Genomic DNA, 14834 nt, shown 5'->3' on the forward strand with positions numbered 1-14834 from the left:
GGAGGCAAGGGGAGCACCTCAACGCCTTGGTCGGTGATTGCATTCCCCTGTCCCGCAGGCCCCAGGGCAACCAGATGCCCCCAGGCTCCTCGGATGTGCTATACCAGCGGCCGGTGGGCATGCAGCTGACGCCCCCCCTGATGGAGCACTACCTGCCCCGCAGCATGGACCCCAGCATGCCCGTCATCGTCAACACGCGCAGCCTCAAGGAGGGTGAAGGCGGGGATGATGGGCACTCGGTGGCCGACGGTGAGATGTACCGCTACAGCGAGGAGGAGGACTCAGAGGGCGAAGACAAGAGCGACGGCGAGCTGGTGGTGCTGACGGACTGAGGGGGGCCGGGGGGGCGACGGGTGGGGGTGGCAGGGCTGGCTGCCACCAGGAAAGAGGTCAGAGCATCCTCCGAGGGGACGGGACTTGGCCGAAGGGCTGCGCTGGCAGCAGAGGAGAGCTGCTACCCTGGCAGGCAGGAGTCGTTGCTGCCTGCCTGCAAATGGGTCCCACGAAGGTGGGCATCCCAGCGTTTTGGGTGGGGTGCTTCCGTGCTTCCCAGGGGAGTGGTGTGCGCTGCGTGGGGCCATGGCCGGGACGTGCTGACCCCCGCTGGGCAAGCTGGGGAGGGCTGGCTCAGCCGTGTTCTGGTGGCCGGGGCATGGGGAGCTGAGGCCACGTGGCCCGGGGATGTAGGTGCCATGGCTGCTGAGCTGTCACCCACCTGCAGCCCTCCAGGAGGTACCTGAGGGTGTCGGGGTGCAGGAAAACCTCCAGAGCATCTCCCAGCCCTCCAGCACCCGTGGGTCCCTTGCAGAAAGCCTCACCTGCAGCCACCAGCCCCCCGCTGCCGGGGACACGGGATGGGGACATGCTTGTCCCTCGCTCAGCCCCACCTGACCTCCCCGCTGTGTTTCCCACTCGGTCTTTAGAGCCTGCCAGCAAATTCCCATGGAGCCATTTTTAGCTCTCGCCTGGCCCGAGCACCGGCCAAGGGCTCCGAGGAGCCCTTTATGCTCCTGACAGCTCTGGCCCACTTTGTAAATAAAGCGGGTGCCTGTTCCCTGGCTGTGCCGTTACCCCGGCCCTCTGCCAGCCCCTGCCCCGGGCACAAGCCCCGGCTGCGGTGGGTATGTGCCCCTTCTGTCCCTGGGCACCTCTCCCTCCCGCGCCCCGGCTCTGCAAGCTGCAGGCTCCACCCGCGATCTGCATTATGAAAACCACAGAGGGAGAGAAAAATAACAGCAATTTAAAAAAAAAAGAAAAAAAGAAAAAAATTTTAAAAAGATACCTTGCTCCGGTCAGAGCCTGGCACGGGGGTGTTTGGGGGTGCAGCGTGGCTGTGTGGCCGGCTGTGCGTGCACGGTGTCCGGCTGTGCGTGCACGGTGTCCGGCTGTGCGCAGAGTCCGTGCACCGCCCTGTGGCAACAGCCAGAAACAGGCACCGCCGCTCCGGCTGCAGCCACAGCCGGGCCTCCAGCCTGGCACCGCGGGGACCTTGCCGGGGTGCAGAAGGAGCCGTGGCTGCCCAGGCTCCAGGCTGCAGCGAGGGGACGAGTCCTGCAATGGGGGCTTTGCAGCGGACCCATGCACCCAGCTCCAGGGTGGGGGTCCAGAGCAGCAGCTCTGCAGCATCGGGGCCCCGGTGCTGCTCGCCTGCACCCCACGGGGCTGCCGTTAGGACATTGTTTATCCGAGGGAGGGTCCTTCCTCCTCACCCACCCAGCAAACGCCGCTCTCTTCTCTTTCCCTTCGTCAGTGCTTTATTTATTCCCCTTCCCTGTGCTGCTCTGGCTGGGGCCGGGGTCCCTGGGGAAGGGGTGCCGGCTCCCAGGGTGGGCTGGGCTGGGCTGGGCTGCAGAGGGGGCTGGAAGCAGATGTGCCCAACAAAGATGCAGCTCTTCCTCTTTTTTTTTTTTTTTTTAAAAAAAGACTGTAAATATAGATAGAGCTTTATTTTGTTAATAAGACGACGAGTAACTTAACCTGTATATTTCACATACTTGTTTACAATTGTCCCCCCTCCCCTTGGCACAATAAAGATGACTTTTTGGAGCAGAGATCTGGGTCTGGACTTCGCCAGCCTGGGAGAGCCGAGGGCTGGGCAGGGAGCTTCACCCCAGGCAGTCAGGGCAGAGATGGGGGGGATTCTTGTTTCCCCCCTTCCCTGCCCCTCTTCCAGCACAGCCCCCTCCTAAGGCTCTTGCTCCCTGCCATGTTTTCACTTGCGGTGTTTCGTAGCTCTTTCTCCTGCCCTGTCCATCCGTGGTGGGTCCCAAGCTGCTCCCCTCTCCTTCCCCCCTCTCACCTGTGTTTTCGTGAGGTCTCGCCCCACATGGGAGCGGGTTTGGGGTTCAGCCTCTTCCACCCAGGGCTCACTGCAGCCAAGTGCTCCAGCCTGCCCTCGCCAGAGCTGGAGCCCAGCAGGGCCTCGGGGGGCCACGATGAAGATGTGGGATCAGCTCTGCAGAAGGCTGTTTTAATCCACAGGGCATCGCTCTGGGACAAGGACAATCCTCGGCAGCTGCTGCCTGCAGGAAAGGGGCAGTGAGTGCTGCATGCAAACACCTGAAGGGAGGTCAGGAGCATGGAGAGACACCAGCAGCCCACCCTGTGGGGAGATACCTCCACCAGCACCTCTGCTGCTGCTCCGGCCTTCCCCAGCACCTCCAGCTGCAGGAGAAGGGCTGAGTGCACCCCCAGATCCCAGGGATGCTGTCCCTGCTCCAGCACAAGTCCTGCACCAGTCCCCACAGATCCACCATCTCCCATTTCCAGCTACCAGCAGCTTTTATTTTGCACCAAAACAAACACCAGATGCAACAACAGTCCCGGTTCTTGCTGGGGCAGGTTCCTGTGCCCGTGTGGAGGGGATGGCCACCTTGTCCCCATACCACTCGCCGAGCGGCCAAGGCAGGGGCAGAGGGGTCTGATTCCACCCCCAGCTGATGATCACCACTGTCATGAGCTGGACAAGTGCTCAGCAGGCCAGGATTGCCCTCGCAGAGCCTGTGGTGGGGATGAAGCTGTGCATGGAGCAGGTCAGCTCCGTTCAACCTCCTGTGCAGGGACACAGCCAAGAGAGCAGCACAGGGATGGTGCCCATGCGAGGGGCAGGACCGACCCCCCTGGCCCTGGGGGCGACAGGGAAGGCAGAGCTGGGAGCCCCTTGCTCCAGCAGCACAGGATGCTACGAGGCAAGCCATGATGGGAGCAGGGAGCTAATGGAGTCTGGGAGACCACGGCCGTGGGGAAAAGCAGAGCCAGCCACGGGCTGAGCACATCGCAGGGGGTGCAGGCACCCAGCGCCCGCCAGCAAAAGCCCACTGGTCCCAAGCCCAAGTGGCTCATGGCTGTCGCTGCTCCTTGCTGCTTTGCACCATCCAAGCCGGAGCGCAGCAGCACCCACCCCTCGTGGAAAAGGGTCCCATGCTCAGAGGCAGCCCCAAGCCCAGGATCAATACTGACCCAAGAAAGGTGCTGGTTTGGGGGTGGGAGCCCAAGTGGCACCGAGCAGGCAGGGCAAGAGGGGACGGAGGGAGCAGCGAAGGCGATGGGCACAGCGTGTGCGTTGGGCAGCTAAAGCAACTGGGCAGCTCTGGGGGCTCCTGAGCAGATGGGGGGACCCGTTTCCCCCCTCGGGGACAGCACAGAGGGGGCAAACTGGGTGCCAGGCCAAGCAGCAGTAGTGCCAGCAAAGCACGGACCTGCCGGGCACCGGGGCCGAGCCGGGGCTCGGCGTTAAGGCGATGGTAAGGCTTCCTTGCGTAGGCAGGGGCCTCTCCGAGGCCGTGGTCCTCTCTAGCATCTCACGGTCCAGTCTCAGGTATGTCCAGGGTCTCCTTTAATCGGTGGCTGGGTCAGAGCTCCTCTCCTCCCCCTTCCCACCATCAGGACCTGCCCTCGCCCCCGGCTGGGGTGGGGAAGGAGCGAGGGGGATGCGAGGGCTGTGGACGCAGCAAGGACAAAATAGCTCAGGGTCTCACAGGCCGGAGATGCTATTTAGAGATCTGCAGGGCTGTGACCACCGGCTTCATCTTGAAGTATTGTTTAAACCTTAGCTTTGCATATCTGCTGGGAGAGGAGAGAGGGACAGACATGAGACACTCGTCCCCCCCAGCCCCGTGTCCCCTGGCCACAGAGGATCCCTCCAGCACGGAGGGACCATTGGGATCCTCTCGCTCCAGTGATTTAATGCTGAACTGCGCTGGGAGCAAATGCCCCCCCCAGCCCCGGCAGGCTCACCTTAAGAAGTTAAAGTCTATGGTAGAGTATTTATCCTGGATCAGGCCCCAGCATGCCCAGAGGAAATGGGATGCCTGCAACAGACAAAACACGGCTCAGAAATGGGCACGGAGCATCCCTGCCCGCGGGACGAGTCGCTCACGCCTCTCCTGGCCGGGTCCCAGAAGTCCCATGGCTGTGACGACAGGACGCGGGGTGGCAGCCAGCTGGGGCTGGCCCACACGTGTGTTTTTATATGCTCCGGAGGCTGGTCCCAGCCCGGGCAAGGGGTGCCAGCAGGAAGGATGCTGAACAGCCGCACAACGTGCTCAGGGTACCAGCCTCTGCGTCTGCAGCCGGGACGTCCCTCCTGGCAGCTCCAGCCAGAAAACCAGCCGAGATTTTGCCCTACGTTTCCAGAAAATTGGCTCTGCCTGCCCATGGCATTTACCGAAGAGGATTTCCCTGTGCTTGGCTGTGCCCAGGGTCCGCCTGGTCTCTCTGAAGGGATGCCCAAGGCCACAGCTATCAGAGACAGGCTGTCCCTTGGCACGTGTCGGTGGGGTGGCAGGCGGCCAGCACTATCTTTGACCTTACCCAGGGGTTCAGCACCTCTGAGGTGCAGCCGGGCTCTTTGAGGCAGCCTCCTGCGCGCGCCCCCAAACCCCCAGCCTGGTACCTGCGCCCCTGTTTTTGCCAGCCGAGCTGCAGCACGAAGCTCTGGCTCACCCGAGAGCAGAGGAAAACCCATCCCACAGGCAGCCCTCCCATCTCCACTCACCAAAGAAAACTTGTTCACTTGCACGTAGAGAGCCTCCAGCTCCTCCTCGGACACCCCCGTGCCTCCTTGCTCCCCCTGGGTGAGCTGCTTGTAGGCCTGCAGGTAGGAGCGCAGCCACTGCAGCTGGGTCTCCTTGCTGGGGTAGAGGCGGTAATCCACCTCCTTCACGCCTGCGAGGGGAGCTGGCGTCAGCGATGCCCAAGGGGCAGAAGGGCAAAAGCAAGGGTTCCTCCAGGGCAAAGCGGCATCACCACGGGGTTCTCCCTGTGCGCGACCAGGTGAGCAAAACCCCTGCAGCTCCAGGCTTGCACAAGCTGGGGATCAAGCCGCTGATCTGAGGCACGCACCCAGCCCTCGCATGGTTAAGAGCTGGGCTCCTCCAGGCATTGCAGGCCAGCTGCTCACCGCCGGCAGCACGGAGCCCAACGCCAGCAGAGACCCTCCCTCGCACATCGCTCTAACCCCAGGCAGCCCGAGGAGGAGCTGCCCCATTTCCCACCATGGGAATGGGGATGCAACTTGCCTCCTCCATCCCCAGGGACGGAGAGACCCCGGGGCAGCCGCTGCAACCGGGGAGGACCTTTGGTGCCATGGAGAGGAGCCCGACTCACCCGCAAACTCGTTAAAGTGGTTTCCAATATCGAAAGCCTGGTAGTTGTAGCCGGTGTACTCGTAGTCTATGAAGCGAACGTGCTCTGCGGAGGCAAAGGCAGGGGCGGTGAGAGGGGCTGGAGATGGAGCCGCCAGTCCCTGGGGAGGTGGGCAAGGGACAGACCCCTCCGCCAGGCGTGCAAAGTGGCTGCCACGAACCTTGCGTCCCATCGTAGATGATGTTCTTGCAGAGCAGGTCGTTGTGGCAAAGCACGATGGGGGACCCCAGCTGGGAGAGCGTTTCCTTCATCCAGGCCAGCTCGTGTTCAAGCATCTCCAGGCTGGGCACGTCCTGCTGGAGGCTGGGGAAGGGGACGGGGTGGAATCACTTCTGCTGACGGGGAACCTCCCTTGGGGGCAGAGGGGCAGCGTTGCCCCTTGCTTCCCTCTGTGCATTTTATAAACGAACTCATCAGTGACAAAAAGCAAGGGCTAGCGAGACCATTTTTGGTGGCGAGGCCAGGCTCGGCTTGGACATCCTCTGGCGTGCTGCGTGGTACCCAGCGCGCCTGGCAGATGCCACGGTGCAGCCTCAGCCCTTCCCTTCTCCCCGCTAACACCCGCATCCATCCCCCAAATTCACCCAACCAGCCACCGAGCCCCCCAGCGCTCACTCCCAAAGCACCCGACTAACCCCCAGGCAATGGGAATTTTTTGGACTCTGCCAGGGCACGTACCCTCTCAGTAACCTCAGAAGTTCCAATGCCAAGAAGAGAGCCAGTTAATGATTACCTAATTGGCTGCACTGAAGGTGCAGGCTTGGGTAAAGTCTGTCTGCAGCGGGACGAGTGCTGAGAAAAGCCCTGCGTCCTGCCACTGCTGCTCGGGGAACAGGTTAATTATTCCCTTGCCTTCAGGTTCATTCACCTCCGCCACCTCTTGGGGCTGCCCGCATCCTTCCCAGACACCCCGGCACTCACCTGGTGTGTCTGGCTCCCAAAAATGGGATGAACTGGTTTGAAGTGGGAACCGGCTGCTTTAATCTATACTGGGTTTCTAGCATCCCCTCCAACGTCAGCTCAACCTTGCTGCTCAGATCCCCACTGTAAGAAGGGCTTGAGCTTCAGCTTATTCTAGGGACGGCTTAAAATGCAGGCTAAATTTGCAGGGAGGAGGAGGAGGCGGATTATTACAGCAGGTGGGAGTCTCTAGCTCAGGCCGGATCCTGCTTGGGTGCTGTACAAACACAACCCAGAGCTGTCTCCGCTCTAACACTGCTCCCGGACTGGCAGGAGGAAAGGTGCTGAAGGGTGCACGGAGATGCCTCCATCCCACCTGCTCTTGGGGGCTTGGCCACGAGTTTGCTTGCAGAGGGATCATGATCCAGAAGCGGCCACGTGGCCGGATCCAGCCCCGACACCATCCCCAGCCCCACTCACCAGCCCTAGACTCCCGCAGAGGCTTTACCTGGGAACCGGGGCTCTTCCCCCCAGTCCCGTACGGGGAAGACTTAGAGATGGGTGGGCAGCGGATGCCCAAGCCAGAGCCTGGCTCTTTGGGATCCCTCTGCCTTTACCTGGGGTTGGATACCTTTGGGCTGAGATCCGTCTTCACGAGGGTGAGGTATTTGTGCAGCTTCTGCCAGAGGATGGGCTTGGGGAGGCTCCCGTTGGCGTGGATGGCGTGTACCCGGGCCATCTCCTGGGCCACCAGCCTGGAAGGAAACAGGGGTGCACGGGTGAGAGGCGGCTGTGCAGCAGCATCCCCGAGCTCCTCAAAACCAGCTTTGAGACATCTCAAGAGGGGTTCACCGAAGTTAAAAATGCAGGATCAGCACAGCCGAAACTCTCCTCCATTTCAGCTGCGAGCCTCTGAAGCATTTCAAGGCCCTGTCTGGGTCAAAAGCAGCATTCACCTTTCTAGGGCAAGGTCAGACAAAAGCCGTGGTTCTCATGCAATCTCTATTCTCCAAAAGCTGATGCTTTAAAAACACGGTGATAAACCCGGCTGCAGTTTGGCCCATTTATCCCCCAGCACCACCCAAGTTTGTGCACATCGGCGATGCTCGAGCACCGGTCTGGAGGAAAGGCAGCGAGGGGGAGAGCTGGAAACACGGAGCAAACCCCTCACCGCTTTCCCCATCCCACGTTTCCTCCCTGGACCCGCACACCTGAAGATGTGGGGGTTCCGCACGTGGTCTGGTCCCAGCGCGATGCCCGGCAGGAACTGGTAGCAGAGCCCGTTCTGGAAGGCGCAGTAAAGGTCGGGGGCGCAGCCATGGGCACGCAGCACCTGGAAGTTCCTCAGCTCCGTCTCCCGGTCCACGAACAGCTCCGTCTTCCTGCCGTAGACACGGACCAGCACCGCGTCCGCCATGCCCTCGTCCGTGTAGCAGGCCACGAGCTTGTTGGTGATGCCATCGGTGAAGAGCTGGAGGGGGAGAAGGGCGGCAAAGCCGATGCCTGTACATCCCCGCCGTGCCAGCCGGGCGTGGGGGGAACCCCCTTCCCACCAGCAGACCCCAGGGAGAAGGCAACGTGACAAAGGCAGTAACAGGCAATGGGCAAAAGAAAGCACGAAGCAGCAGTGCCCACAGCAGCCAGGAGAGCTCCCGTGGCAGGTGGCACGAGTTTGCAAGGCCTCGAGGCTCAGGCGTGAACTGGGGCTCTGCACGGGGCCACAGGCACGAGGCTTCAGCTGCACAAAGCTGGCGATTTGGGTGGAAATCCTGCCGTTTTTCACCTGGGAGCTCAGGAACAGCTCAGGCCAGATGTGCCGCCAGCACGCTTGGCACCCGAGCGGCCCCGGGAATCGCTCCCAAAAAATCAGTGCAAATCTTTTGGCACAAAATAAAAAAAAAAAAACAACGCACCCAGCAAACAACATGGAGCAAACACCACCACCCCATCTCCTCCTCCCGACCCTCCCCGCGGGGCCGGGTCGCTGATAGGCAGGGACGTCTCTGCTGGGGACGTCTCGTGTCATTGCTCTGATGGCTCCTCACAGATGGAAAGAGAGTTTTGTTCTCCCGTCGCCCCGGCTTGGCCGCCTGCCCGCGCACATGCAGGGGCTGCCGCCCGCGCCGGGCTCCTCTCCCCATCCCGCAGCGTTTCAGTCGCCTCCGGTGCACCAAGGGGTTTGGGTCTCCATCGCCCCATGGGAGACCCCTGCCCCATTGTCCCCCACGCGGGCAGGATGCTCAGCCCCACGCGGCTCCTGCGCAGCACCGGGGCCGAGCGTGCCGGGGTGCCGCTACTCCCCACAAATGATTTCTTTATCCCCTTTGGGTTCGGGGAGCCGGAGCAGGTGTGACGCTGGCGGAGCAGAAGGGGGGCGAGGGCACGTGCTACGGCAGCAGCGGTGCTCGGGGGTGGGACAGCTAATTTTAGACATCCCACTCAGCAACTCTTGCTCCTATATAGCGTACCTATATATAGGGTTCCCCATGCAGCCTCCCGAGGGAAACTCAAAGCACTGGAATGAGAGACCCGAAGTTAGACGGCGCTAACACCCCTCGTTACACAGCTGGCTGGGGTTGGATTCGGGGTGAGCACGGTGGGCAGAGAGCCGGGTGCCACGTCCCCTCGGGCTGCTGCCCCTCGGCTGCGCTGGGGCGGGCTGAACCTTCTCAAGCAACCGAGCTGCTTTTCCCAGGCCAGATAATCTGTGTTTCCACCCCAGTGCCATGCTCAGCCCTCTCCTTTCCTTGTCCTGCCAGGCCCCAGAGGCCAGAAATTCAGCAAGCAAAAGGTGTCGTTGGCACCCTGGGGCCGGTGCCCTCCATCAGCCACGCCAACATCGGCCGCAGGTGAACGGCTCCGTGTTGAGATGCTCAGCACCGCCTGGCCTGCGAAGTCCTTGCGCTGCTTTGTTTTGCTGCTCGACAGCCCAATCAGCTCTTTCCAGCAGGTTTAACGGGATTACTGAGCCTTATCCCCCCTGAATTCCAGGCCGCTAACTTTGGAGACGCACACGTGGTTCGTCAGCAACCTGCACACACGCACGCAGGGGCTCGCCTGGTTTGGAGGCGGCAGCTCCTCCAGCTCCCGAGCGCGGCTGCTTGGGAGATGCCTGGTGCTATTCCTTGCGGATCCAAAGTGCAGTCAGCTATCAAGCAGGGCCGCAGCGCTGCTACCAGCCCAAATTCTTCCCTGCTGTGGTTGCGTGACAGCAGGAAGGGGGGGAAAGCAAGTGTGACTCCACACCAGGAGCCTTGCAGCAATTAAATGCGAAGGAAGACCCAAGCCCTGTGCAAAGATGCTGAAGCGAAGCAGCTCCATCTGACACCCCGGTGCTGTGCCTGCGTGAGACCCCTCAGCACCCCCTCAGCACCGCCGCTTTGGCTGCCTCCCCGCGCAGGCACCCCCAGTGCCGCTCCCCAGCCTGAGAGGCGGCCGGCAGCCCGGGGCCGGACTGCAGCAGGGCACCTTGTTGCCAAAGTCGGGCTAAAAAAGTCCAGCCATGCCGGAGTCCTCGCAGAGGTTTGGCTCCACGTCGCTGCTGCTCTTCTTATCGCCGGATGAGAGATGGAGGAGTGCGTGCTTCCCTGATAGCGTGGCTGGCTGACTCACCGATACCGCCTGTGCCTTCTCAGTACGGAGATGCTTCTGCCCAGGGACAGAGCTTAAAGGATGAGGAGTGGGAGCCCCGGAAAGCGGGCACAACCTGGAGCACAGGGGGCTGAAGACCCCAGCAAGCAGAGGGCAGGCAGAGGAGGCCAAGGACCCAGACCCTTCCTCCCCATCTTCCGCACCCTGCCCCAAGCGCTGGGAGATTTTTTCCGTGTCACCGGCACAGCCTGGTACAGCCCCTGCAAGCAGCTGTGCACTGACACCGTGCAACAAGGTGGTGTGAACCGGGCACCGCTCCAGTGCAGGGAGGAAAGTGAACAGGAACGCTAATGGGAACCAGCTGAGGACCAGTGCACTGCTCCAATCCCCTCCCGAACAACTCTTGCAATAGCAGCTAAGGGAAATGCAACTGGAGGTTCCCCCCCCAACTCCTAAGGGGTTTTTTGCCTTTTTTTTTTTTTTTTTTAATTAAAAACACATGCACGCACACACAAGCTGCTGTTGAACACTGACCCCCTCCGATGCCTGGAGAGAGCCTGGATACCAGAGAGCTGGGGTCCTTTTCAAACAACCATCGCTACCGAGGTCTGTGCTCGGTGCTGCACAGAGCCCGAGACATTTCCTGCCCCTACAACTCTGTGCTCTGAGGAACTCGAACTCCGAGCTTCCTGCCTATTGCCATCTGCCCTTTCATATGTATTTTCCTGCAGCTTCTTGTATTTAATTACACTTGGCTATTAATACATTTTTAATGACACTCCAGGCACACGGGAAGTGTGTGCCTTCAGAGGACATGCATACACACGTATATACGTTCAAGCTCCACCACCTCCACACTCTTGTGCCCATCGCCAGCAGCCTGGTGAGGGCACAGACACCACCAGCCTCACTTTTCCACCCGAGACCTGGCACCCCTGGGCAGAGGTGAGGAGGGGAAAGGGACTCCCATGTCAGGCAGCTGCCAGCCCCGCTCTCCCAGCCACCGCAGCAAAGCCCTGCCAGCTCCGGACAGCCAAGCCTTGTCCCATGCAAGGATCCCAGCGCTGAATCCCAGTTCCCATCCGAACCTGCGCTCAGCCCACACGACCTGGCAAAGGTGCAAGCCCACAAGTAACCCAGATGAGACCTGCTCCCGGGTGCAGCTACTCCTGCGGGCAGGGGCCTGGCAGCACTGGGTGCAGGCAGGGGTGCAGCACCTGCAGGAGAGACTCTGGGGGGACCAGCAGTGCAGGCTGCTGCCCCGGCATCCCCCCAGCCTTCACCCACCTTGTCAGCCTCGAGGGACCCTGGGGACACACTTGCATTCCCAGTCACTGCTCAGTGACTGCCCGAGGGGTCCCCAAAGCCTGTGGGGGGCCGTGTCCCATCTTCGCATACCTGATCGGCCCCAGTTACGCTCTGAGAGTGGAGGGGAGAACTGGGGGTGAGGGGACAGGACGTTGCGCCCTCCTTGGCAGGTCCTATGGTGGGTCCTACACTCAGCATCATGTGGACCTTATAGCCCCCCCAGAGCGAGCTCTATAGCCGTCCCAGGGCGGGCCCGATAGCACCCCGGGGTGAGCCCCACAGCCCCCCTCGGGCGGACCCTATAGCCCCCCAGGCTGGGCTCTGCAGCCCCCTCGGACGATCCCCGCGGGGGGTGCGCGGGCTGCGGCGGGCGGTCCCCGGGGGGGGCTCCGCGCAGGCTCCCCCCCACCCCGGCGGGGCGTACCTTGGTCTTCACCCTCGCCGGCTCCCAGCCGGGTCTCAGCTCCCGCATGAGCCGCAGAGCCCCGGGCAGCACGTCGCCCTCATCCACCGCAATGCCGAGGTGGGGCACGGCGGGGGTCCCACCGCCGCCCCGCTCCGGCCCGGGGCAGTCGGGGCAGCGGCCGGGCGGTACGGCCATACCCAGCTCCCCGCTCCCGGAGCCGCGGCCCATGTGCCGGGGGCTGCCGCGGGGCCGGCGGCCGCGGGGAGGAGCCGCCCGCCGTTGGGAAGCCATGAGTCACCGGCCCGCCTCCCGCCGCCCGCCTCCCGCAGCAGCGCCCGCCCGCATTGTGAGGTCAGCGGGACCCGCACCGGGACCCGCACCGGGACCCGCACCCCGTCCACCGCACCTGCTGCCGGTGCCCTCCGCCCGGCTGCCTCCTCCTCCTCCTCCTCCTCCTCCCCCCCCCCCCGCCCCGGAGCCCATCAGCCATCCCGGGGGGCTCCGCACAGCTCCCCGCCCCCCCCATCCTCTTTGGGGTCTGGGATAAAAAGGATGGGGATGCCGCGCATGAGATGTGCCCCGGGATGTGCTGGCAGCATCCTGGGCTCCAGGAGGGACGCGTTCCCTCTGGACTGGCCTCTCCAGCCCCGCTACCATCTCACCCACCAAGCGCTGACCCCCCCATAGGGGATTTACAGGTGGGCTGGAGAGAGGTTTGATAGTTAAAGATAGAGCACGACTCGCCCGTTGGCACAGCCCCCCGCAGCCCGCTGACACCGCTCCAGTCCGGCTTCATTATCAGAGGAAATAACAACTGCACATGGCTCGGAGCAGAAAATGCCCCCTCCAAAGTTTACAGCTGGCTGCAGCTGAAACCAGCTAAATGGACCGTGGAGACTTGGGGAAAATCATTTAAGGAAGGGGAAAAAAATAAACCAGCCAGTTCCCCGTGTTTCTAAATATAGAGCCAGCTCTGTCAGTTTTAATAGGATGGTCATAATTGCTCCCGCCACTTTGCTGGGCTGAGTGTGGCCTAATTGCTCGCCCATAACAATCACAAGTGTTAATACGGGGCAGTTGCGGGTTAGGGGTGCCTCGCAGCCAGGACTGCGCAGCAGCCACCAGGAAATTGCCCTGGCCCAGGCGATTAGAGGTGTTAATAGGCTGGCTTAAGGGGCCCAGGAGCAGCACCGCAAGCAGCCCAGGCATTTTTCCCCTCCTGCTGCTTGAAAGAACTGTGCTGAATAGGAACAGAACTGGATCCACAAAAACATCCTGTTTTAGGCCAGCCTGACCATTTTCCAGCTGAGGGCTATAGGCAGAAGCCATCATGGGGGCTTAAGTCACCTGGTGCTTTTCAAGCTCAGATCCACTCAAGTCTTCTCTAGACCAGGGCCTTTGCGGTGTAGAATAGAGCAGAGGAGGCTTAGTTATTTCCAACTGGAGAGTTTTCCTGCGGTAGGAAGGAAGGGGAGAAGCTTGCCAGCATCTCTGTACAGCCAGAAGGTTGCGGAGAAGCCGGGCTGTAGCTCCAGCGCTGGCCTGTGCAGATATCCCCATGCCGAGGGTCTCTGGGCAGCTCTGCCCTCCCTCCCGTGCCCTCCCTGCCTGTGCTGCCGCTGCTTCCCAGCCCCTGGGGTTTCCTGTGCTGATGAGCGCCCGGGTGTGCTCAGGAAATGCTGGATGAAAGCGAGATACGCTGACCGCTGGGGCCCCTTCCCTCCACCCCCAGGCCCCAAAGAGCCGTTGCCACCGCTCTCCTCGCCCCCATGTTGGAGGTGATGGAGCAGTGCTGCAGAAGGCCATGGCAAGAAACAAGTAACATCGTTGGGTGCCTTGAATTTCCTATCCCTGGAGACCCATCTTTAATTTTATCCCAACTTTAAGCGGTTTAAATGCTACACAGCTGCACAGACCCTCCCAGGAGGGACAAACATCCGCTTAGCCACATCCTCTCTGCTGTAAGGCTGCGCTGCCGCTCCACGGGGCAGGGCAGGGGACGAGGTGCCGCGCTGGGAGGGAGGGCTGGCGAGCGGAGCGGAGGCTGCTGCCTACCTGGCTGGAAAGGTCACGCAGCAGCAGCTGTTTTGGTGCTGGAGGAGCATCGCTCTCCTGAACATCCCTGCAGCTGAGAGGCAGCTCGTGTCAGCCTGTGCTTCGGGCAGCACTGGGAATTCATCAGCAGTCATCGCTGGTGGTGGCAGAAATGAGGATGAGAAGCTTGTGCGAGCGATTGCACTTAGATGGTGGCTTGCTCCAGGCTCTGTTCCAGAAGCGTTTTGCTCTGCTGTACAGGCACATTTCCCAGGGCTCGGCTGTGGACTACGGCAGTCACAGCACCTGAGCTGGTCAAACTGGAGATGAGAGCGTGTTGCAAATCGCTTGGCACTGGGGAGTGCTTGGATTTGCAGCTGCTGGGCTGTAACTTGAAGCACCGCAGCTCTCCCGCAGGACTGGAAATGTCAGCCTCCGGCTGGGAGCACTGGTCTGCCCCTCCTGCCGGGCCACAGGGCTCGCAGCTCCGTCGTGCTCCCGCTGAGCATCTCCGCACATGGCCCGGACAGAGACAAGCCTCTGGTTGTTAGCTGGAGCCAACGTGGCAATGAAAACAGATCCAGGCACTGGGGCAGCAAGAGCTGCCTTCCTGGTGGGGCAGAGCCAGCCACCCTCAATCAGACCTGCAAGCACCTTCCCCTCCCCGAAGAGCAGCAAAGCCTTTGTACAGCCCTGTCCCTCTGGCCCCAGGGGTCCCACCAGTGGTCCTGAGCCCCCCGTGGGAAGGCAGGTCGAGGCATGGGTACCCACACAGCAGATCAGCTCCTGCAGAAAAGGCTTGTTTGCTGTTTGAAAAGACCCCAATTTGCCTACACATAGATGCCGTGGCACTAGCTGGGAGGGTGTTTCAGTCTTATGAAATAGGGAAGGACATAAACGCAGTGGTGGATCCAAGCAGAGGAACACTTGTTGTCCAGTTCTTTTAATA

The 14834-nt window shown here is 61.5% G+C and overlaps 2 protein-coding genes across 6 annotated transcripts in view; one reads left to right on the plus strand and one right to left on the minus strand.

Annotated features, from left to right (window-relative positions):
* SOX13 (SRY-box transcription factor 13) overlaps positions 1 to 1241 on the plus strand; it is a 41711-nt gene extending 40470 nt beyond the window's left edge. For all 4 annotated transcript variants that reach the window (XM_075174523.1, XM_075174522.1, XM_075174520.1 and 1 more), the window contains exon 14: positions 59 to 1241. In XM_075174523.1, the coding sequence (XP_075030624.1) occupies positions 59 to 332 (274 nt within the window). In that variant the 3' untranslated portion in view covers positions 333 to 1241. The remainder of the gene's footprint in view (positions 1 to 58) is intronic.
* A 1521-nt stretch (positions 1242 to 2762) lies between these two features.
* ETNK2 (ethanolamine kinase 2) lies at positions 2763 to 12142 on the minus strand. 2 transcript variants are annotated; one of them, XM_075174525.1, is made up of 8 exons: positions 11870 to 12142; positions 7758 to 8017; positions 7164 to 7301; positions 5807 to 5949; positions 5608 to 5691; positions 4997 to 5166; positions 4237 to 4310; positions 2763 to 4062 (listed from the first exon to the last, which is right to left on the minus strand). In XM_075174525.1, exons 1-8 carry the CDS (start codon positions 12140 to 12142, stop codon positions 3990 to 3992), a joined length of 1215 nt encoding a protein of 404 aa, XP_075030626.1. In that variant the 3' UTR covers positions 2763 to 3989. The 2 variants fall into 2 exon arrangements, with proteins under 2 accessions (XP_075030626.1, XP_075030625.1); XM_075174524.1 differs by lacking the exon at positions 11870 to 12142 and having other exon boundaries at positions 7758 to 8709.
* Between the last annotated feature and the right edge of the window lie 2692 nt (positions 12143 to 14834).

Source organism: Calonectris borealis, chromosome 26, assembly GCF_964195595.1.
Source record: "Calonectris borealis chromosome 26, bCalBor7.hap1.2, whole genome shotgun sequence".
NCBI lineage: Eukaryota > Metazoa > Chordata > Aves > Procellariiformes > Procellariidae > Calonectris > Calonectris borealis.

Excerpts from the sequence above, each read along its gene's own strand:
- ETNK2 (XM_075174524.1), bottom strand. The coding sequence starts at position 8,572 with ATGACACGAGACGTCCCCAGCAGAGACGTCCCTGCCTATCAGCGACCC. Across the intron at positions 5,950-7,163 it reads CCAAAGGTATCCAACCCCAG|CCTCCAGCAGGACGTGCCCA; the intron begins GTAAAGGCAGAG and ends CCCCTTCCCCAG. Across the intron at positions 4,311-4,996 it reads AAGTGAACAAGTTTTCTTTG|GCATCCCATTTCCTCTGGGC; the intron begins GTGAGTGGAGAT and ends TGTCTGTTGCAG.